General features: G+C 44.8%; 1 protein-coding gene across 6 annotated transcripts in view; it reads right to left on the bottom strand.

Annotated features, from left to right (window-relative positions):
• The window catches only part of FOCAD (focadhesin), a 211,582-nt gene that overhangs the window by 25,657 nt on the left and 162,067 nt on the right, over positions 1-23,858 (bottom strand). For all 6 annotated transcript variants that reach the window (XM_061630872.1, XM_061630878.1, XM_061630855.1 and 3 more), the window contains 5 exons: positions 21,734-21,823; positions 12,131-12,278; positions 11,882-12,001; positions 9,000-9,122; positions 3,263-3,340 (listed from right to left, as the gene is read on the bottom strand). In XM_061630872.1, coding sequence (XP_061486856.1) covers positions 3,263-3,340; positions 9,000-9,122; positions 11,882-12,001; positions 12,131-12,278; positions 21,734-21,823 — 559 coding nt within the window. The remainder of the gene's footprint in view (positions 1-3,262; positions 3,341-8,999; positions 9,123-11,881; positions 12,002-12,130; positions 12,279-21,733; positions 21,824-23,858) is intronic.

The following is a 23,858-nucleotide window of genomic DNA, read 5'->3' as shown; positions in this document are numbered from 1 at the left end:
GTGACATAGAGCATCCTGCATAACTATCCTGCATGACTTGGAGACGGGGGAGGGGCAGATTCTGTCCGGGGGGTTCCACCAAAATTCTATATTGTAACCCTGGGTGAAGATGACCCTGACCCAGGAGACGTGCGTCAGGGCCAGCCAGGAACTTGCATAGAAGGACAGTCTGCCACCTATGGGGATGGCGTCAGAACTGCCGATGCTGACGGGCTCCCCTGCCATGAAAAGAGGAGGAGGCTTGCCTGCTTTGGTATTGGGATCTGACCTGGAAACGTTGTCTGGGCCAGGGTGCCCTGGAGGGGCGAAAGTCTGTGGACCTGGCGTCTCGTCCCCGCCCACCAGGCCGCGCCCAGCAAAAGGGCTGGAAGGAAGGTAGGGAGTAAATTGCCGAAAGGGTCTGCGGTCATCCCTTCTGACTGTGGCCAAGGTAGGTTTTCGATTGTCCTTGGGGTCAACCAGGACCGCTTTAAGAGCATCGTCACCAAAAAGCATAGAGCCTGAGTATGATGCCATGGACAGGTTAGTTCTGGCAGCCGCGTCGGCATCCCAATGTCATAGCCATAGGGTTTGTCTAGCGACTATCTCGGCAGCAAGGGCCCGTGCTCCTTGGTGGGTCACGTCCAAAGTGGCATCAGCCACGAAGGCAGCAGCCTTATGCAATTTGAGTAGGCTTTTACGCAACTTGGCTGGGTCAGGATTAGGATCGTCCAACAGGTCATCGAGCCACATCATGGATGTGCGTGAGAAGATGGAGGCGGCAGCGGAGGCTCGGATAGAGTGGGCAGATGCCTTGTGGTTTTTGCGAAGTACAAAGTCAAGCCGCCTCTCGGATAGGTCTTTGAGCTGCGATTCTCCCTCTTTAGGAAGGAGGGATCGAGAAACGAGATCGGAGATTGGCTGGTCCACCCCAGGGACGTTCAGGAAAGACATCAATTCCGGGGCCAATGGGTACAGCTTGTTGGCCAACAGAGAGAAGCAACGTGGGCGCAAGGGACGGGCTCATTCTTCCTTGGCCAGTTTGTTAATGGGATCTGGCACAGGGATAAAATGCTCCACAGATCTGGGAGACTTTAGAACTCTAGCGCCCTTAACTGGGGGGGCGGAAGGTTGCGTTTGAGCAGGTTGAATGCCAAGGGTGTCCATTACCCTGCGTGAGAGTGGGGGATAATCAGCTGAGTCGAAGAGGTGGTAGGAGAAGTCTTCATCTGGATCAGATTCTCCGCTCCACTCATCAGGATCAGCCTGCAGGAAAGGTAAGTATTCATGCATCTCTGGAGGGTCGCCGCCAAGTCTGCCCCTAGAAACATCAAAAGGATTAGGCGAAGAAGGAGGGACATCATCATAGTATCCCTGCTGACGTGCAGAAGTAGACTGCCGTGAAACTCCAGGCTGGGGCGACAACTGTGCTTGGGGCTGAGGTTGAGCTTGGGAGAGACACCCTAGTACCTCTCGCAGCTGTAACAGAAATTCCGGAGTCAACTGTAGCCCTGAAGGAGGAGCACAGGGCACAGAATGCTCTTGTGTAGGGAGAGGAGACTGCATTGGAGGAGTCGGAGGAAGCAGAGGAACCTCGGAACGTGGAGTCTGACTGGGGAAGCCTTCAAATTCATCCTCTGATGACCCAGAGGGGGATTGAAAGAGTGTAGATACTGTATCCTGTGCAGGCTTCTCTAAAGGCAGAGTTGAGACACAATGTGCCCTCTTGGAAGCGCCGTGGTGAGATAAATGCTTAGTCTTGGCTAAAGCCTTGGAGTGTTTGTGCTTAGCAGGCTTGTGCTGAGGTAAGGCGAGGCGCTGGTGACTTGGCCCCGCGGACTGCGCCCCCTGTGGCTGCTGGTCTGCCATGGTGGAGTCTAGATACAAGCACACAATGGGGAAGGTGAGGTAACACTCGTATGCTGTGAGGCGATGAGAGGTAGGCTGTGCAGTGGAGCGCCAGGTGCCAAGAGAAAAAGACTTGTTCACTATGGCACTGCAAAAATTGGGGGGAAATGGGAACAATCCTACAGGAGAATATCGCCCTGATCAGTCAGGGAGCCACAAAAATTAGGTTAGACTGCAATATTGGCCACAAGCTAAGTACACGCACACAATGGGGAAGGTGCGGTACCACCAATGTGCACAAAGATACTCAGTATCACAGAAAAATTTGCGTGTAACAAATTTGGGTGCATTTAAATAGATACACACACACACAATGGGAAAGGCGTGGTATAAAAAACACAGCTCGCTCAAAATGTAGGGCTCTCCGCTGTAGCGGGTGTTGCAACATTATAAAAAACACTGGAGAGAAAAAACAGCTGAAAAATGAAGAAAGAAATAATCAAGAAACAAAAGGCAAAAGGCAAAAAACAAATGGAGGACTGGGAACCAGACCTCCTAGAAAAAACTCCCTGCAAGGGTTAACTGGCCGCTGGAAGAGAACGCTGCCGGCTAGGGCCAAGTAAATAACTGCCGCGTGGCTACACGCCGCCAGAGGAACCGCGGCGGCGAGGAGGGAACAAAAACGCCGTTTAAAAGACCCGGAGGCCAGGAGAAGCAGCCCAGCCAGAGAAAAAGAGCTGCTGGGTCCTGAAAAGAGGGCGAAAACACTGCCCAGGAGCCGGCGCGGAAGAGAGGCAAAGGAGGGAGCCACAGCCGTGAGCTACCCTGCGCCGAGCAAAACGGCCCCGGGGAGGGGGAACCGCAGCCGCGGATCCCCCGGAGAGAAGGGGAGCAGCCGCTGCTGCTAACGGGGACCGCAGCTGCACGTCCCCAAACAAAAAGGAAACAGCCGCGCTGTAACCAAAAATGAAAGTAAAAAATAAAAAGTAAAAAGTAAGCAAAAAGCTCCCGAAAGGGAAAAACAAACACAAAAATCCCACACACTCCCAAAACCAAAAAGGGGGGAGGGGGAAAATACAAAGGGACAGCAACTATCAGAAAAAAGAGACACTTAGCTACGCTGTAAGAAATCCAAGTTTTTCGGATGAAGGCAAGAATGGAATGGAGTGGGAGGGGCCCGAGGCCCAGGTTTTAACTCGAGTGCATTCTTGCCTTCGGACGCTAGATGGCAGTAAAGCCCAAACTGATGGCAGGCTACCTGTGGAAAATATGCAGATTTCTATTGGCTGGGAACATATGTTAGTGGCATAACAGCCTAATGGGATTTTCATACTTCTGCTAAGGTAAAATAATTCACTTACAATGTTGCCTCAACTACTCTTAATTAAAGAAGAATATTGCAAACACAAATCATTTGGGATACCCCAGTCTTTACCTGTATCAGTGCCCCTTCAGAACCCACAACAGAAACCAGCCCATTGATTGCTGCAAGCCGTTGCATTGTAGGAGCTCCCTGAAATGCAAACAAAATAAACATGTGAATGCATTGTGTTAGAACAGTATCCAGAATGTATTTATTTTTCAAGGCATTTCTGGGATGCTGATAAGTTAAGTTGACGGCCAGGATGGTATAACCTATATAGCAGGGGTGGGCAACCTATGGCCCTACAGAAGCTGTTGGACTATGGGGGGGGGAGCCACTGTTTATTACTTTAAAAAGGACCACTTGTTATAGTAAATCTACAGCAGGGGTAGTCAACGTGGTGCCTTCCGGATGTTGTGGATGACAGCTCTCATCAACCCTGACCATTGGCCATACTGGCTGGGCTGATGAAAGTTAAGAGTCCACAGCATGGGGAAGGGCTATAGTTAAGTGGCAGTGACTTTCCATACAGAAAGTCCTATGTTCAGTCCCTGTCATCTCCAGGTAGGACTGGGAAACACTCCTATCTGGAATCCTGGAGAGGTGCTGCCAGTGTAGACAATACCAGCAAGACTGACCAATGGTCTGGCTTAGCATAAGGAGGCTTCCTATCTTCCTACATTCTATGTAACATCTGGGCAGCACCACGTTGCCTGTCCCTGGTCTACAGCAAGGAGTCCATTCAGGCCATAACAAACTACTCAATAGGAGCTGAAAGAACAAAACCATAAACATACACTTTGAGAAGTGGAAAGAAAAAGGTGTATATAGACTAAAAGATTTATTTTCAGGGATCACCCTCTTATTGGGGAACAACTTAAGTTAAAGTTCATAGAAGCAGAGACAAACTGGTCACCTATTCACCAAATTACACACTTTTTGGCTAATTTGTAAATATCCAACCAAGCTACCAGACCACTTGGTCCCCTCGAACATTGAATTTTGAATTCTACTTATACATCTAAGAAATTATTATCGACAATATACAAAATCATGAATGAGGTGTCTGATTATTTTAAATCCCCAAAACACATGTGGGAAGATGACTTAAATTATCAAATAGAAGAGAATAATTGGAGCAGATAAAAAAACCTTTCAAATCCGTTTCTGCAAAAATAAGGGAAACAATATCAACATTGTACACAGATGGTATTATACTCCATTAAAATGTCATCATATTAATCTGAAAATTAGCACATGCTCCTAGAGGGGATTTGATCATATAGGGACACTCTTCCATATGTGGCGGAGCTGTGACAGAGTCAAACAATTTTTGGAGTAGGTTTTCAGGGAGATAAGAACAATGACTGGGTAAGAAATTGAATGCGATCCAAAACTGGCATTATTAGCACTCTTTGTTGATTTTATTTATTTATTTATTTATTTAATTTATATACCGCCCTAAGCCCGAAGGCTCTCTGGGCGGTGTACAGAAAGATAAAAACAAGCACAATATATGAATACAATAAATACAATGAATCAAGAAGCAAAACAACAAACAATAAAAGAACCAAACAATATCCAGAATACAAAATAATGATGAAAATGCTATTAAAACACACTTTAAAATGCCTGGGAGTATAAAAAGATTTTCACCTGACGCCGAAAAGATAGTAGCGTCGGCGCCAGGCGCACCTCATCGGGGAGGCTGTTCCACAGTTCGGGGGCCACCACGGAAAAGGCCCTACTTCTGGTCACTGCCCTCCGAGCTTCTCGATGGGATGGCACTCGGAGGAGGGCCTTAGATGTTGAGCGCAGTGTACGGGTAGGTTCATATTGGGAGAGGCGTTCCACCAGGTACTGCGGTCCCATGCCGTGTAGGGCTTTATAGGTCAGAACCAGCACTTTGAATCTAGCCCGGAAACAAATAGGAAGCCAGTGCAGACGGGCCAGAACAGGTGTTATATGAGCGGACCTTCTGGTCCGCGTCAACAATCTGGCCGCTGCATTCTGGACTAACTGTAGTTTCCGAACAGTCTTCAAGGGCAGCCCAACGTAGAGCGCATTGCAGTAGTCTAGTCTAGAAGTTACCAGAGCATGAACAACTGAGGCGAGGTCGTCACTGTCCAGATAGGGACGTAGCTGGGCTACCAAACGAAGATGGTAAAAAGCATTCCGTGCCACCGAGGCCACCTGGGCCTCAAGTGACAAGGAAGGATCGAAGAGAACTCCCAAGCTACGAACCTGTTCCTTCAAGGGGAGTGTAACCCCATCAAGAACAGGATGAACATCCACCATCTGAGCAGAGAAGGCACTCACCAACAGCGTCTCAGTCTTGTCTGGATTGAGCTTCAGTCTGTTAGCTCCCATCCAGTCCATTATCGCGGCCAGGCAACGGTTTAGCACGTTAACGGCCTCACCTGAAGAGGATGAAAAGGAGAAATAGAGCTGCGTGTCATCAGTGTACTGATGGCAACGCACCCCAAAACTCCTGATGACCGCACCCGGCGTCTTCATGTAGATGTTAAAAAGCATGGGGGACAGTACCGATCCCTGCGGGACTCCACAATGCAGAGTCCAGGGTATCGAGCAATGTTCCCCAAGCACTACCTTCTGGTGGCGACCCACCAAGTAGGAGCGGAGCCACTGCCAGGCAGTACCCCCAACTCCCAACTCCGTGAGTCTTCCCAGAAGGATACCATGGTCGATGGTATCAAAAGCCGCTGAGAGATCAAGGAGAATCAACAGAGTCACACTCCCCCTGTCCCTCTCCCGACAAAGGTCATCATACAGGGCGACCAAGGCTGTTTCAGTGCCAAAACCGGGCCTAAAACCGGATTGAAATGGATCAAGATAATCAGCGTCATCCAAGAGCCCCTGGAGCTGGCCGGCAACCACCCGTTCCAGCACCTTACCCAAGAACGGAACATTCGCCACAGGTCTATAGTTGTTCAGGTTATCTGGGTCCAAGGAGGATTTCTTCAGGAGCGGTCTCACTACCGCCTCTTTTAGGCAGTCAGGGACCACTCCCTCTCTCAGAGAGGCGTTTATTATCTCCTTGGCCCAGCCGGCGGTTCCGGTCCTGCCAGCTTTCACCAGCCAAGAGGGGCAAGGGTCCAGCACAGATGTGGTTGCCCGCACCAGTCCAAGGATCTTGTCAACATCCTCAAGCTGTACAGACTGAAACTCATCCAATAAATAAGGACAAGACCGTGTTCTGGATGCTTCATTAGATCCCACTGCCATAATAGTGGAGTCTAAGTCCCGGCGAATGCATGCGATCTTATCCTGGAAGTGCCTCGCGAACTCATTACAGCGGGCTACAGATGGATCTATAATATCTCGAGGGCCAGAATGTAAAAGCCCTCGTACAATTTTAAAGAGCTCCGCCGGGCGGGAGAGAGATGCCTTAATTGTGGCAGCAAAATATCTCTTTTTTGCTGCCCTCACCGCCACTATATACTGCTTAGAACAGGCACTCACCAAGGCATAATTGCATTCATCGGGAGTTCGCCTCCATCTGCACTCAAGCCTCCTCCTCTCTTGCTTCATCGCTCTCAGCTCCGAGGTATACCATGGAGCTGTATGAGCTCTACATAGGAGGGGGCGCATGGGAGCGATCGTGTCAACCGCCCGGGTCATCTCCGTATTCCACAATCCAACCAGGGCTTCGACAGGAGCGCCAGTCTTCTCAGTCGGAAAAACCCCCAGAGCCCTTTGGAAACCCTCAGGATCCATTAGTCTCCGGGGGTGGACCAATTTAATAGGTCCCCCACCCTTGCAGAGGGAAAGGGTTGCTGTGAGCCTAAACTTCAGCAAGAGGTGATCTGTCCATGACAATGGGGTAGATGAAAAACCCCCAACCACCAGATCACCATCTCCATGTCCAGTGGCGAAGATCAAATCAAGAGTATGTCCCGACACATGCGTTGGGCCAGTAACAACCTGAGACAGCCCCATGGTTGTCATGGAGGCCATGAAGTCCTGAGCCGCCCCAGATAAAGCAGTCTCGGCATGGACATTGATGAAGAAAAAGGTTTGAAACATAAGGACTTGATAACATTTCTACTAGAGGCAGCAGGCCAAGCAATAGCCTACCAACGGAAAACTGTAAATCATCTTACTTTGGAACAATGGATTCAAAGGGTTTGGTATACGGCTTTAATGGAAAAAACTACCCATAGACTCAAATCACACAACAAACAAGCGTTCTCTTGATCGGGGCCCCTCTGCTTCCCTTCCGCGATCCGCAGCAGGAGCCACGGATTGCAGGACAGGAGCTTCCGAGCCGCCCGCCATCCCCCCACTTCACCTACCTTTCTCTCTGCTGTTTTTTGTGGCTGCGCGCACTGTGCACACAGGGTTGCCATCAATCAAGATGGCAGCCGAGGTTTCCCTAAGGGGCTAAAACCTCTGCCGCCATCTTGGTTGATGGCACGCATGCATGCTACACAGGACAACATCTGGAGGGCTACAGCTTACTCACCAATGATTAAAGGGGTATCTGGTAAGAGTTCAAGGAACTTAATATTTTGGTCCTTTCTAACTGTGAGATGTAACAAAGTAGATAACATTTCACACTACTGTCTTCTTAAAAGGGTGGCTGTTCTGGTCAAGGAAGTTAATGCAGTTAATTGGTTAGATTCCAAAAGGGCTTGTTCCACTGTCGTATCACCTGTAATCTATAGTGGGGCATGGTAAGGTTCATTTGAATCTGTTGAAATGGGAGCTTTCAAACACTGTCCCAAAGACCAGAGTGTGAATCTTATCAGGAGTTCCTCTCTAAGAGGATTGGCATGCAAATCTTCCCCAAAGACAGACAGTCCACCACAACCAATCTTTCCCTGCAAAGTACAGCTAAGAGTGAGCTGGGTGTGTTCCTTGGTTCATACAGGGTAGGAAGCCCACAAATCTACTATGCATGGTGTGTGAACTGAGTTGCATGTGAGGATTTTGTAGTAAACATGCTAGAAGTCTTTAACAGACAAGGATTGGTGGGGTATTTCTTCAAGCATGCAAGCTTGATAATCACTGAATTAACCTCCAACTATACTTCAATTGACAGAGCACTCCAGCCCAATAAATCTGCAAATTATCTTTTTGCATTCTCGGTCCAAAAACATCACAGAGCTTTTACAGTGGCGATTAATGTCCTCCCCTCAGCAGTTTTGGAGGGAAGATATTGAAAAATCCCCTACCATGAACACAAGTGCCCTTGTGACGCTGGAGAGGTGGAAACGGTGACCCATGCCCTCCTATACTGTTCATTCTATCGTGATATACACAGAACTCTAATCAAACTTCTACTAAAATCCGCAGGACAATCAGATGCATTCTATGCTTTTCTACTCCTTTCTGATCACAACACATCTATTACTTTTAGTGTTGTCAAATTTTGTGCTGCAGCAAGAAAAACTCGTCAGGAACTGAACCTACCCATGTCATAATTCTTCTGTTGGAATTTTATAATACTATGTTTTAATAATCTCATTTTATTTTACCCAATTTTGATCTTTTCAGAGTTTTATGTTTCTATTTTATGCTGGGCATTGACTGTAACAATAAAGATTGACTGAAGCAAGGAAGCTTGATAATCACTGAATTAGAAGCAAAGGCAGACCAGAAATGTTAAAATGGCCTTCAAGTATATATTTTGTGTGCATACGTGTTTGTTTGTTTTAAGCAGCAGAGAAGATTACTTTCTAAAATGTTTGCTTCTAAAGCTTGACTGTCATTGAAAATTATGCACTGTATTCTCAGATGATTATTGACTGAAGCTGTCAACACCAACAAAAACACAATCCTCTACCTCTGCAAGTACAATTTTCATCCAGGTAGGAAACAGCCGGTTACTGAGGTCTTCTGCTTTACCATGTCCACATATAGACAATCCATGAACAATGTTACCCAACGCTAGGGCAAAGCCAGGCGTCTGTAATGGAAGAAGAAAGGTAAGGCAGGCAGCAATTTAGAAATGCTATTTGCAACCACAGGTACCGCTTTAGGAAAAGAAAGCCTCCCTATTTTCAGGTGTAGTGCTTCTCTATAAAACTGCAAGTTCTTTAAAAAAGAAAAAAGAGAGGGGGAAAAAGCTTTATGTTGTTTAGTTTAAGCTAGGGGGGAAAAGCTGTTTCCATGGTACATGGATGCACAGATGAGCAGACCTGCTTCTGGTACCAGAATTAGGATGGTTTTAGCCCCAAGTGTCAGGGTACAACCAGAAGGTGCAAAAAGCAAAGAGTTGCAAGTAAAATAATAGGTCTGTGCCAAGCTGTAACGATAATAAAAAAAATTCATTGACTGACATAGATTGACTGTTTTCCCTGCTCTTCTACTTGCCTACTCAGAGGTGTCTTGCATAATAACATAAAAGTTAGTACAATTGTAAGAAAGCAATTTAGCTAAACAAGAAAGAAAGGAATGGATCCCAAAATATATTAATCTTAAGAACAGGCAGCAACAAAAAAGATCCAGTGGTGGCCAGCGGGATGGAGTGGTGTTGCTTACCTGGCTTCCCAATGGGGAGGCAGCTGCCTGTTACTAACAGGGAGAGGGGTGAAGCAGCAGTGCAGGCACAGCATCAGGAGTGTCAGAGTGGCTCTGCCACCTATATGCCCATGTGTCAACCTCCTCACCCTCTTGCCCCTCCTCCTCTCAGTTGCTGACAGTGACCTCCACACTGGGAAGCCAAGTAGGCAATGCTGCTCCCCCCTACCAGAAGCAGAAGGAGGAAAGGCTGCAAATACAATAAACAGTGTCTTTTAATTTCTAGTGAAAGTTGGCCTCTCTCCCTCTGTAGCATCTAGTTAAATTTGCTTCTGCATCCTTCTGTTGAATGTTATTCCCCTCCTACCAGCAACAACTGAATGCTATGGCACGGGGACAGGGAAACACTCAGCACAATGGCATCAAGGGGTGAATTTGCTAGCAAGCGAAAGGAGAGAAGCCACAGTGGGATTGCCATCTTGGGCAGAAGTCTTACACTTTTTGTAACGTTTAGTGCTGCTCCAAGGCTTTTTTCTCTCTGTAGAGATTTAAGAAAGCAGCTTTCCACAACTGTAGGTGAAGCACACTGAATGGAATTGTTTAAGCCAGGAAGCAATGGCCCCCATTATATTGTTAAACCTATATGAGAAACTTGCCTCCATGTTACCTTAGACCACAGATTACTTCCTCTTTGGTCATGTCTCCACCAGCTGTTTTTCCTGGGATGTGTTTTGGGACATTATAGGAACAGTTCATAAAAGCTGCACCTCAAACCAGGTGGTGCTCTGGGCTTTACTGAAACTTTCCTAGAGCAGAGTAAGCCTGGGGAAGCCATTAAAGAGGTACTAACTTTCAAGGTTCCTCAAGATATCTCGACAGGCTTTATAAACAGTGTGGCCCTTTTCAGGCTTGGTGCTTGAGATGTCAAGCAGAAACTCCTTCCTGTGAGTGGATTTATTTGCAAGTAGACACAGCAGCTTGCTGGGCCATTCATCCTCTCTTCCCCCTCCCCAATTGCTCCTCCACTGCCATTTACATGCTATATGTGCTACATGCTTAAAGAGGAGCCCAGGTACAAATGAAACAAAATACAAACAATACGCAGGCTATAATTTGTGTATCTGTTCTCAATTCTCCTTCCATTAGAAAAAAAACCCAGATCCTTCACGTTGGCCTTCAAAAGTAGGTTGGGATTCACAGTTTGGCCTCAACCAGTCATAAAATGGGGCGTATCAGTGGCACCACAACACTTGCTTTAAAAGAATAAGCAGAAATATGGGGAGAGGAAGAGAAGACAACAAAATACAGAGTACCACTATATTACAAGTTTATAGTAGTTCTGTACTAGTTTAGCTGTCATGGTTTCCTGTTGTCAGGATCAAAAGGGAGCAACTTGACATTTTATTTATATATTAAATTTATATCCTGCCCTTCTTCCCAGAAGGAGCCCAGAGCAGCAGATATCAAGTAGCCTGGGCAATTCCATCATCAGAAAAAGATGGAAGCCTCCAAGATTTGCTGGTTTAATAAATCATAATGCCAGGAATAGCTTCTGGGCTCTGGCAGGGTACACCATAGTGGATGTTGGGGAAAGGGGGGGAGGCTCCCACCATACAGACAAGATGTCTGTTATCTGTCTTTCTGACGGCCAAGCAAGATTTTTTGGTGGAAAAAAAAGACATTTGGCTGTACTGCATGTATGTTCTAAAGACAAAATATAGCTGCTGCTCTGAAGGTGGGAGCCTTTAGCTCCTATCTGCTAATGTTTTAAATCACTATCTCCACATCCACCTTTTTCCTAGGTTCGAGGAACCCAACCCTGCTGTTTAAGAGCCCTGGAACTCATCTCTGCTTCTGCGTGGAAACATGCCTCACCAGTCCTCTCCACACAAGCATGTGTGAATCCTTGGCATCCTTGCATCTTTTCTTATTCCTTTCTCTGACCATCTTCCTCAGTGTCAACATTTAGACAGTAAAGTCCTCAGAACGGGAATTTAAGGTAATGCTGTTCTTACTCTATTCTCTGAGGCACTTATGTACATTGATAACACCATAAAAATAGTCATAATGCATTGAAGAGTGGCCTTACAATGATCTTTTAATTCAGTTCACAAGAGGAATTAATGGGATGAAACATTAAGATAACAGTATTACAGAAACATTTGTTTGCAAACAAACAGAGGAATGGATGACAAGAGATACAACCTGCTGATTACTTTCTGCTAATTTCTGCAACTTGTTCATGATCTCCTCCGCCTCCGTGGCCTCAATGATCTTAACACTAAAAGCAGAAACACAGACACAGGCAATGGCGTAGGCAAGAATCTGTGTAACAGGAAGAGTAACACAGAATTTTAGAATGTGTCAAGTGATTTTTTTTAAAAAAATGTATAATTTACTTAGGGACGGGGTGAAATGTATCTTGGAGAATGATGAGATGAGCAGTTATCCTACCTCTTGGAATGTTCTGCTTTGGTCTCCTGCATCATCCAAGTATTTGCAAAGTTTATGCAGGGAATCAGAGATGTGAGCTTGGGATTCCATTAGGCTGCTGCGATTCATCAGTGACAGAACAAGCCCTATACCCAAGATGCATCCAGTGCTTAAAACATAAATAGGAAAAGAGAATTTAGCAAGCCTAAGTAGTATTGGGAGCCAAAGTTTTTCACAACCCAGGAATACAGCCACAAAACGCTGCTATGTCTACAAACAGAACATGAGGAATTATGTTATGGATACTTTTCGATGTGTTAATGTTACACACATGCATATACTACTATTTCTAAGGGCTAGTTTACACATACACATCACTGGAAAGCTCAAAGTGATTCATAGCTGAATGTTGCAAGTGGCTTATTTTAAAAGCATCCTGTTTGACTACTCTTTGGTGAAGCTGTCTCTGACATATCTGTGGCAGCCCTTTTACATATACAGGCATCAACAGGCTTTACTGGAAAACTGTATTTGCAGCAATGTGCAATTGGTGGCAGCTTGTTCACACCTGTTGCGGCCATGAAGTGCATATGGAAAACAGCTCTAGGTGTTCTCTACATGTTGGTTGTTATATCCCTTTGCAGTGTAGGGAACATCTATAAATGAGATGCTCTGTGGGCTGTGCAGTTGATAAAAGTTCCTTCCTGTGACTGTCCCAAAAGCGTAATGCAAGAACTACTTTTAAGTGAGCAGAGGACATGCCGTGGCTTGTTTCATGCTATATAGTATAGCATGTATGGGGACCCTTTGGCCCTCCAGATGTTGCTGGACTACAACTCCCATCATCCATGGCCATTGGCCAAGCTTGCTGGGGCTGATGAGTTCAGCAACAATGGGGCGGGGGGAAGGTTCCCCATGCATGCTGCAAAGGTACTCTGGTTGTCCATACCAGTCTATAGCAAGTACAGTATCCCTCCTGTTGTTGACATATCCCACATGTTCACAGCACATCTATCCTGAAGGCATTTATGAATGAGTAGGTCTTTAGAAAAAAGGCCACTGGCATAACAATTTTTTACACATTAACAAACAAGCCCCCCACCAAAAACATGTTAAAAGTTCTCCTCCCACTAGAGGGCAGCAAAACATCATACATAGCTCTTTTGTCAATGGTCAACAGAGCCCATGTAATATACGTCTAAAAGCAAGGAGACATCTATTTTCAGACAGAGACAAAATTCACCTGGAATTCTGGAGCTAACTGACAAATTAAAAATGAACAATTCACTGGCCAAGAGTGCTTTAAGAGCTAAAAAAAAGTGAGCTGTCTCATAATGTGACATTGTTGATACAATCAATCAAATCTTTATTACAGTCAATACAACAAAAATACGCAACTTGTAAAAAAAATCACTACCAGAGGACTGAAAGGTAGGCAAAGTAATACTATTTTTAAAAAATGGATTCAGAAAATTGCTGGCCTGTTGGCCTAATATCTATGCTGGGTAAATTAGTGGAAAACATGAATAAATCAAGAATTATTAAACATGTGAAAGCTTTGTTAAAGAAGAATCAATATAGCTTCTGTCAAGATAAGTCCTGCCCTGTCACCTTGTCAAATTCTTTGAGAACGTTAACAAGAATATAGATTGGAGTGGTCCAGTAGTAAACACTGTACCTTGGGATTTTCATAAAGCCTCTGATAAAATCCTTCACAAAAGGCTCCTGAGAAAGGCTTAGCAGTCATGAGATAAATGGAACAGATCCCCTTATGGACCAGTAACTCGGGGAACCAATAGGAATCAGAGGGGAAGAACAGGCAGACAGTTTTCACAAGGGAGGAAAATATTAAGTGGCTTCCTCATATGATCTGTGACCAGGTACAGTGTTTTTTCCCATGTTCATAAATGAACTGGAATTAGAAGTGAGCACTAAGGTGGCCAAGTTGACATCAAAATTATTCAGGATGATGAAAATCTAGCAGACTGTGAAGAACTCCAAAATGGTATCTCCAGACTGGGTGAAATGACAACTAAAAGAGTCAGCATTAATAATGCTAAAGTGATCCACAGTGGGGGGAAATAATTCTTACCACATATACCTTCTAGGTTCTAGACTGAATATGACTATGAAGGATAGAGAACTGAGTCATGATGATAATCTAATGGAAATGTCAACAATGTGCACAGAGTTTACTATATGTCAGGGGTTATTTAAAAAGGGTATGTAAACAGAACTACCAACTACCGTAGTATCTTTATATACTAATAGCGTATATAGTAATAGTGAACTCGTTCTCTGAATGTGGAGTATGTAGCCAAAATGGCATCATCCACGAACCAGAGGAAGGTACCAACAGGCCAAGGGGAACCCCAAGATTTTCAGAAGTACAAAAAAAAATCTTCATAAAAAACCCTAAGGGGAAACACCTGAAACAGCCCAATGAGGACAGAGCATGCTCAGTGGACATGGAATGCTGACTGTTTGGGGGGAAATGGAAACCAGGACGGGGTGGGTTGTTGGGAATAGAATGGAGTATCATGAAAGAAGGCATAGCTGGAGGGCCAAAACATTCTGTGGAAGGCCCTGTCAGCAGTCACACTTGAAACAGTGCTTTTTAATGTCTTCTCCCAAGAAGGATCTTGTAGAAAAAGGTACAGAAAAGGGCAACTAACAAGTTCAAGGGATTTGAACACCTTCTCTATGAGGATAGGCTCAAATACATGGGTCCCTTTTAGTTTAGAGAGATAGAAAGTAAGGGGGCATGCTAGAGGTTTATAATATTACATTCAGTGGGAAGAAATTGGAAGAAGGGAATTGTGTTGCTCTCTTAATACTGTAACCCCAGGTCACCCAGTGAAATGACTGATAGCAGATTCAGATCAGATAACAAAACAAAACAAACACTTTTTTGCACAATGCTTAATTAATTTACAGAATCTGCTGCCAGACAATGATCACTGGCTCAAGGAATTAGGGAAATTCATATGAAGTGGCGATGAAGTATTAACTACTGGATAGGTATTCAACTTACACAACTAACTGGAAAATCAAAACACTAGCTATCTACTCCTTCTAAAGTTTAAGAAATCTACCTTAAAATGGGACAAGAAGATCCAAAACTAACAATATTTTTTTCACCTAACAGATGATGCTGTGCAGTGTCCACAGTAACTGAGGTTTTATTTATTTCACTTTTCCCCACACTTCAAACAGGAGGGGAAAGATCTTTCATCTTCACGCCATTGTCTCAGTACTTCCATCTGCTCTTGGCTGGCCAGGGAGCCTAATTTGGCTAGGACTGCAAAGCTTTTTTCTCATGCTACGTAGGCACTCAAACACAAAGCAGTGGGCACTGCAAAGCAATGTGGCTGACTGAGCTTCCTTTTGCCATATGTGCCTTCCACAGTGCCAGGCAAGAGCAGAGCAGTGCCAATCCAATTCTTAAACTAAGCTTTTCTCAGATTACAGCAAGGGTTGCAGATACTTGGTGCCAAAGAACAGTCTAAATTCTGGGCCAAGGAAACACAGAATCTGCGTACATTAACATACATTTGCACCTCTGGATATTTTATTCTGCTTCCAAGATTTAGATTTTCAGAGAATTCTGAAGTAGCAAAAGGCAAGTTACAATGAAGATTTTGTTGTGCAGTGGCAGCTAGTTCATATTTATTTATTAATTAAAGTATTTATGATCCACAGTTTACATAGAAGTACATCAAGCTGGCTTACAACATACACACAATAAAATTTAAAAACCAATAAACATGTAATTAAAAGCAATAATAAAAGCATGAATAAATACTGCATTGGTTGAGAGAAATTCATGTTAGAAAGGCCTGTCTAAAAAGTTCAGTTTTCAAGAGATGCTTGAAATGTCCCAAATAAGGAAAAGGGGTGGGGGAGAGAATGGTCAGAAGGAATAATCAGGTAATTTGTTGATTAATTTACCCTTGTATCCAACTCTAGCCTGCAGGTTGTGAGTGAAAAATGTCTTAGTTGAAACGAGTGAAAAGTTGAAATAATTTACTACTTAGCCTTAACCAGTGTATGACTACATAAGCAGGAGTCCCCAGCGAGGCACCCACTGAGGCCTTCCTTGGCCCCACAAGGTCGCCCCCCACAATTAGTCTTGAAAGAAGCATTCTATTGTAGCCAACAGAATAGGTTGCTGTGAGTACTTGGTTGTGGTGTGTGTGGTGACCTCAACCGTTTCTCTAGTTTGCAAAGTCTGCATATGGGCCCAAAAAGGATGGCGACCCCTGGCATAAAAGCTGTCCAGCAGTTAATTTTTAAATGCACAGAGTCAAACCTAACCTGAACCTAAATGCCAAACAGGTATAGGAGGGGTTTTTTTTTGGGGGGGGGGGGTTATAAATCAAAACTGAACCCAGACTGGAAACCTCTTTGTTACCTTGAACATAATCTGGAACTGAACTCCTGAACAACAAAAACAGGTAACCAGTTCTGAACAAATAGTTCAATTAGTAGAAGCTCTGGAGGATGATTTTAAAAATGACCCTAAGGCCACTTCCACCCTGTTTCTGTTTTGTGAATGGGTTTCAATTGCATGTAGGCAAATTCAGGTGACATAACTAAAGTGGATTTGGTGATCTTGTGCAACAAACCCACTTCCAAAATAATCAAACATTTTGCAATAAGGAAAGTGACAGGAAAATGCAGGGGAAAGTGTGGATAACAATTGCTTGATGCAACATCATAAAACAACTCCACAAACACAACTAAGAGTAGACCCATTAAAATTAATGAACCTAAGTTCGTCATGTCTATTACCTTCAATGGGTCTACTCTGAGAAGGACTAGCACTGAATATCACCCATAGTCCTGAGAAATCAACTAAGGGTGCAATTCAACTCACCTTTCCGCCCGGCTGGGGGGAGTTGGATGTGCGGACCCGTAGCTGCACTGGCAGTCTCCCAGCACTGCTGGCAGCAGCCCTCTGCTGCAGTTGAGCCACAGCACCGCCAGGTCTGCAAGGGGACAGCCAACCCGGCGGCAGAGGGCCAGCAGAAACCAGTAGAAGCCATGAAAATGGGGTGTTCCGGGCCTGGCAGGGCACAGCTATGGGGGGAACTTACGCAAGATCCTCCTCACATTCAGAGCCCTCCCCTGGGTCCCAATCCACCTGGGAACTCTGCTGGCTAAAAGATCAGCACAGTAAAAAAAACCTTAATGGCCGTCTATGGGGTTCACTTACTCCCTGGGAGATCTGTTCATGGGAGCCGGCACTTCCCAGCCAGCTCATGTGAGCAGCTCCCAACACAGCTGGCATTCAGCTGGGGCAGTGACTCCTGAGTGGGAGGAGGATCCCGCTGAGCTTTCCGCTGGCTCCTACTCTGCCGGCCCCCCAGCGTTTGGATTGCTCTGCCCATGCCAAAACACTGTATGTGGGGATTCCCTTGTGTTTGGTCTGGAAACTGTAGTTAGTACTGAATGCCACAGCACGACTGATGACAGAAGTGAGATCCTACCAGCATATTACACCTCTGCTCAGAGATGTGCATTAACTGCCAATTGGTCATCATGGCAAGATCAAGGTTTTACTATTAGCATATAAAACCTTTAACAGCTTGGGACCAGCATACTTGAAGGAACCTCTTGTCCTGTCTATGCCTACTCAACTGTTTTGATCTGTGGAACTTCCACATTTACAAGCAACATATAATGCTCATTCTACATCTGCAAGCAGTCGATCTTTTAAGTGTGGCAGCACTTATGCTTTGAAACTCCCTGCCTATTAATGTTAGGCAGACAGACACCTTCACCACGTTGTTTTAGATGCCTGTTAAAAAAAATTATTTCAGCAAGCCTATCCAGACACATAATTTAGTTAGGTATACTTGTTTTTAGCATTTGCTGATTTAGCTGCGTATTACCAATTTTTTATGTATATCGCTTAAGAGATTTCTTTTTTTATGTATTTTACACTCCACCAAAATAAATAAACAAACAGGAACAGGAAAGCAGAAATTTGTGTGCAGTTAAATTTGTTGGTGATAAATGTTTATTCTTTAATTTAATAAACACTTATTGCCAGTGTCTTTGGTAACATCCTGATCAAGCTCATTGCTCCCTAAAAACAACAGAGAAAGTGTTTGCTGTTCTTCTCACAGGGGTATTAGGACTGATTCATGACTGCCCTATAATTAAAAATAGACCGCTAATACAAGAGAGTAAGGACTTTAACACTGATAGCGCTGTTTTCTGGTATATGCCAATATCTTTACTGACCTTTAATACAGACACATACACACACACACACATTTTTATGTATGTATGTTCGTTCCGGGACTCATGCAGCTCTAAATGTTTATCGGCCAGTTTGGCACTGCATACATTTCCTAAACTTCCACTTCTTTCCTTCGACACTTGGAGGCTAAGCCTGCTTCTCGGCAGACTTAAATAAGCTTCCCTTCATCCATACTTTATATCCCATCTCCAGCTGTTAATTTAACAGAATAGTTCTTCCAGATAAAGGAGCAGTGTGAGACAGCTGCTCCTGCAGCTCAGACTGTATTGTGAGCGCATGTACAATCTAGTTGCAGGCTCCCCAGCAGCTGGAGTCAACTGAACATTGTGCAGCTACCAAGGAAAGATTCAAAAGTGCCCTTCAATAATAAATCTGTGAAGGGAAGGGACGGCGTCCCAATAACTCAGGCGGACTATGTAAGGCCATTATTACCCACTGGTCTGTTGTGAATGAACAAGACCCTTGGTGTTCTAGGCCTAATGTCTACCTTAGCACAACAATTTATCTTTGTTGTGTATGTGTATTTTTCTCCGAAGAGTTTGCCAGGCCGGCTAATGCATGAGCTTGCACAGCAATCTATTTATGAGTCAGACGAAAGTGCAAAGAGAAATATATTCATGAGCCATACTTCAAGCAGTAAATGTATTCTATGCTGAAATCAAATGCTACAAATGGGTCTGCAGGCTGTTGTAGCACCCGCTATTCTTCCATCTCAGGAATCTCCATGTAGGAAAAAGAGAGAGTGCATAGTGTGAAGCACATTTCCTGATCAGTGTGCTCATAGCAAAAAAGAACTTCAAATAATAGGGAACATGCTTTTTCCTTGCACAGATTACACTTCAGTGTAGGAAAATGTAATGAGTGAAGCAGCCCAGGGTTGGTATGGCTTCAATTTTCCACATGTTACATGGAAATCATGGCTTCTGTGAAACTCTTCCACTGCTGTGAAAGGCAATGAAAACTCCCATTTGAAAAGTATTTTTAATTGGCCAAAATAAATAACTCTGATTTTCTTAAATGCACAAGGACTAGTGCCTGAACTCTAGAGTATGGGTCTGTCCTTGCTTACCTATCAGAGCTGCTCCACAAACTATAGTTTTAGCAGAGACATATTACAGTGTGTAACCTCTTGTGTGTAACAGTGTGTAATATTTGAGAGATACACATGCTTATACACTGTGCATGCACCCTGAAAATACATATACATGTGGGTGAAATAAAACCATGTGCATCCTGCTCACATCTTAGGAGAGCATTACCAAGTACATTCTAAATCTTAAATTTCATTATATCTCAACTGACTTCTCTCACATAGCTGTTGTAATGACACATTAAGATTGGTGATAGGGAGAAGAGACACACATGCCATCTTGAGATCCTTGAAAGAATGGAAGGATAAAAATATAATAAAATAACATTTCTTTTTTTACTTCATTTCCATACAACTTTATATGGGATGAGGAATATTCTAGCACTTAATACCTTCCTCTTTGATACAAATGATTCTTCAAGAAGCTTACAATATAATTAAAAGCACTAGGGGCTCTGCCCCTGCTCGCTTCACCCGCCATTCCCACTACACCCCACCCTAGAGCAACACTAAGCCACCTCAGGGGTCACCGGAGCTGCCCTGCCCATTTGTCTTCCCTACCAAAACCACCTCAAGGCTCGCTAGAGCTCCTCTGCTCATTTTTCTCCCCCCCAAACCACACCAGGGGTTGCCAGAGCTGCCATGCCTTTTTCTCTCCTTCCCCCAAACCACTCCAGGGGTCACTAGAGCTCCTCTGGCCATTTCTCTCTCCCCAACCACCCCAGGGGTAGCCAGAGGTCCCCTGCCCTTTTCTCCTCCACCCCAGGGGTTGCTAAAGCTGCCCTGGCCAATTCTCCCTCCCCAAATCACCTTAAGGTAGCCAGATTCCCATGCCCTTTTCTCCCCCCTCAACCACCCCAGTGGTTGCCAGAGCTGCCCTGCCCTTCTCTCTCCCTCTCAAAACCACCCCGGGGTAGCCAGAGCTGCCCTGCCCATTTCTCCCCCCAAACCACCCCAGAGCTGCCCTGTCCTTTTGTCTCCCCCCACACTGGGGGTCATCACGGCTAGCCTCCCACCCACCTAGGCCATGGCCACTAAGCTCCAGGTATTCTTGCACGCACAGGCAGGCCTGCCACTGCCCTCTCCAGGCCTGCTTTCACCACTACCACCACTGCTGCCCTCCCTCCAGGCCTGCAGCCACTGCCACCACCGCCACTTTCCGGGCCTGCCGCCACCGCCTTCCAGCTGTGCTACCACCACCACAATCAGAGGCATTTTTTTTTGTAAGACACTTTGCCAATGAAGCCTTGTGTCCTCCCCCTTCACTATAGTGGGGAAATAAAAAATGTCTATAACTCCCCCCTGCCTTTGGCCAAAGTAGATGAAAGTTACAGGCACAGGAGCCCCTCTAAAGCAGATTAAGCCTGCCAAATGGCAGAAAAATAGAAAATGGATAAATGGGGCATTGCCCCACCAACCTCACTCTGCCCTTAACCAGCCCCCACCTGCCTGCATTCTTACAACCAGCCTGGTGTGTTTGGGGGGGACACTGTGTGTCAGCTGCCTCCTCAGTCTTAATGTTGCCTTGGTAGAGCTCAGCAGGTAGGATAGGGACAAAACTAGAATTAGCTGACTCTGCCTATCATTGGCTCTGGCTCCACCTACCCTGCCTACCAGTCCCAATCAGCATCAGCCACTATTGCAAATAGGTCCAGGGGATATTTAAGGGGAGAGTATAAGGGATTCAATAAGAGGTGACTGAGTAGTGTACAGTCTTTCCTGTACATTCTTTAAAAAGTTGCAGCTTCATACTGGCCTTCTTCCTGGTGGCTCTTTATGTCTGATACAGGTTTCAGATAGGCCTTAGAATGTGAGGCTATCCAGAATGCTGTGTGCAGAGTCCTGAAGAGCGCTAGTTGTTTGTTGTTGTTAAAGCAGAGCAACATAGGATTTTTAAAAAATAAAATTTAAATGAAGGTTTTAAGTTTATTTAAAAATAAAAATTATTCCACTGGTATGCTTTAACCAAAACAAAATCCAGAGCTCTTCAGGCAATATTTTGCAGAGCCTCACTTCTTGCAAAGTTCATGGATCTAGAAAAATGCAGAACAGAAAAGCACAGAAACAGAGGAACACAAGGCTTTGTAGGGGTTTTACATCACACTTCAACTTGGGACAGGTGAGAGACCCCTAAATCACTCCAATTCACCTTGTTATTCACCTGCAACAGAACATAGGTCTCTGTGGTCCAGGTCCAACACTTTAACTGCTGCACTGGACAGTGGACCCAGTCAAAATGCAGGCAACTATACAACACACTTACTTGTACTCTAGACTTGCGTCAAAGCAGCAGTCCTCTAATGTATCCAGAGACTTAATCAATAGGAAATTCATTTGTTTGCCACATACATCACTAGAAAAAAAGGTGAAAATAACTATGTGGTATTATTTTCAGCTGCATTCCCTTTTATCAACATGCTCTGTAATTGGCAATTAAGTTGCATTCATCCAAATGACAGTCACTGGGTACTAGGACTGACATATTCTTCTCTACGCCAGCACAATTTACATACTATACACTATTCAGGGATATATTGACCATTTGGTGATGTCCACATGTACAGTCGTCTTTTTGGTTGCTCAAAAAATGCGTTTGCAAGAAACAAATTATTGGCTTCACAGAATTCAATAAGTCTTTCTCCTGCTTCATTTCTGTCTCCTAAGCCCCATTTCCCCACAATTCCTAGTTCTTCTGTTCTCTACTTTTGCATTCCAGTCTCCCATGATTATCAGCACCTACCCTGGTGGCACCTACCCTTTGGAATTCCCTCCCCTTAAATATTAGACAGGCACCATCTCTGTTATCTTTTCAGTGCCTACTGAAGGCCTTCCTCTTTCAACAAGCCTTTTAAGTTGAGACCTTATCCCAGTCTGTGTTGGAATTGCTTTTAAATATATTTTTAAAACCTTTTTAAAAAACCCCACTGTTTTTAGCCTTTTTTTGTAAAAAGTCTTAAAAGCTTTTACAAAAAATGTTTTTAAAGATGTTTTGTTTTAATGTATTTTAAAGTCTGTTTTTATGATGTTTAAAGTGTTTTAGTGCTTTTGTTTGCTGCCCTGGGCTCCTGCTGGAAGGAAGGAAGGAAGGAAGGGAGGGAGGGATATAAATAAAATAATAATAAAATAAATAAATAAAATGCAGAGCCAATGGTTTGTCTCTACTTTCAAGTAAAAGAAACCTGAGATAAGTGCTGGAAATACAACCAAAACTTTGGGGGAAGACTGGGAGAGACCAGGCATCTTAAGGTGAAATCTGAAGGCTGTTGATTTTGTGAGTTGTGATGTGAAACCCAATATGGCATTTTCAGGGAAATCTGGGTCTGTAATTTGGATTTCATGTTTGCTACTTTGCAAGGAGTTTGATAATCTCTTAATTTTAGCCACCTGAACATCTAAATGGCTGTAACAACTAACACCCTGTTTACACAGAATGAGGTAGTAAAGAGTGACACACTGTACTGCTTCAGATGCCAGTGAAGAGCTCACAGCCTGTGTATTTATTTATTTATTATATTTATATCTTGCCTTTCCTCCAAGTAGGAGCCCATGTATGCAAACTAGCACTGCCAGGGGAAAAGTTTAGGCAGCCCTCTTTCTGAAGTAATTTACTACATGAAGAAATCTTTTTGCATGTTTGCAAATCTCTGCATACATGTGATCTCATACACAAGGGCTACATTCCCCTTCCCCTTGGGGAAGGGTCATAGCTCAGTGGTAAGGCATCTGCTTTGCATGCAGACGGTCCCAGGTTCAATACCCACCATCTCCAGATAGGGCTGAATGAGACTTTCTGTCTGAAACCCTGGACAGCTCCTGCCAGTCCGTGTAGACAAGACTGAGCTCGATGAACCAATGGGTCTGACTTCGTATAAGGCAGCTTCCTCGATTCCTCTGCTCAGGGCAGCCTTCCAGGGGCCCCAGGCCAGCGGTGGTGGGACCAGAGACAAAAGTGGGCAGAGCAACAAACAGTAGCACTACTTTTGTACAGTAGGCTACTTTCTTCACACTCACGCATCCCTCCTTATCCTTCATCCAGACAAGCATAATCAGAGTTCAAGGACACATTCCAGTCAGGTAAAAACCCTCAAGGAGGGTGCAAAGCATGACTGGCGAGTGTGTGGCTCAGGAGGAAGTGTGGCCTGGGGAGAGTCCCAAGGGCTAGATAGAGAGGCCTGGGAGGCCATATTGGGCTCCCCGGCCAGAGATTCCCTGTCCCGGCTGTAGTGTGAAAGGAAAACCAGGGCCATGCAGGAGATGCTCCTCTCTATGCCAGCACTGTCCCACCTGACAAAGTGAAGCATCAATGGTATGGCGAGGACCAACTCTATGAGTGCTGCCCATATGGCCAGGGCGATATTTGGTACTAACTGTAGCTTTTGAACAATCTT

Source organism: Rhineura floridana, chromosome 1 (assembly GCF_030035675.1).
Source record: "Rhineura floridana isolate rRhiFlo1 chromosome 1, rRhiFlo1.hap2, whole genome shotgun sequence".
NCBI classification, from domain to species: domain Eukaryota; kingdom Metazoa; phylum Chordata; class Lepidosauria; order Squamata; family Rhineuridae; genus Rhineura; species Rhineura floridana.
This window is presented reverse-complemented; position numbering and strand designations above follow the sequence as displayed.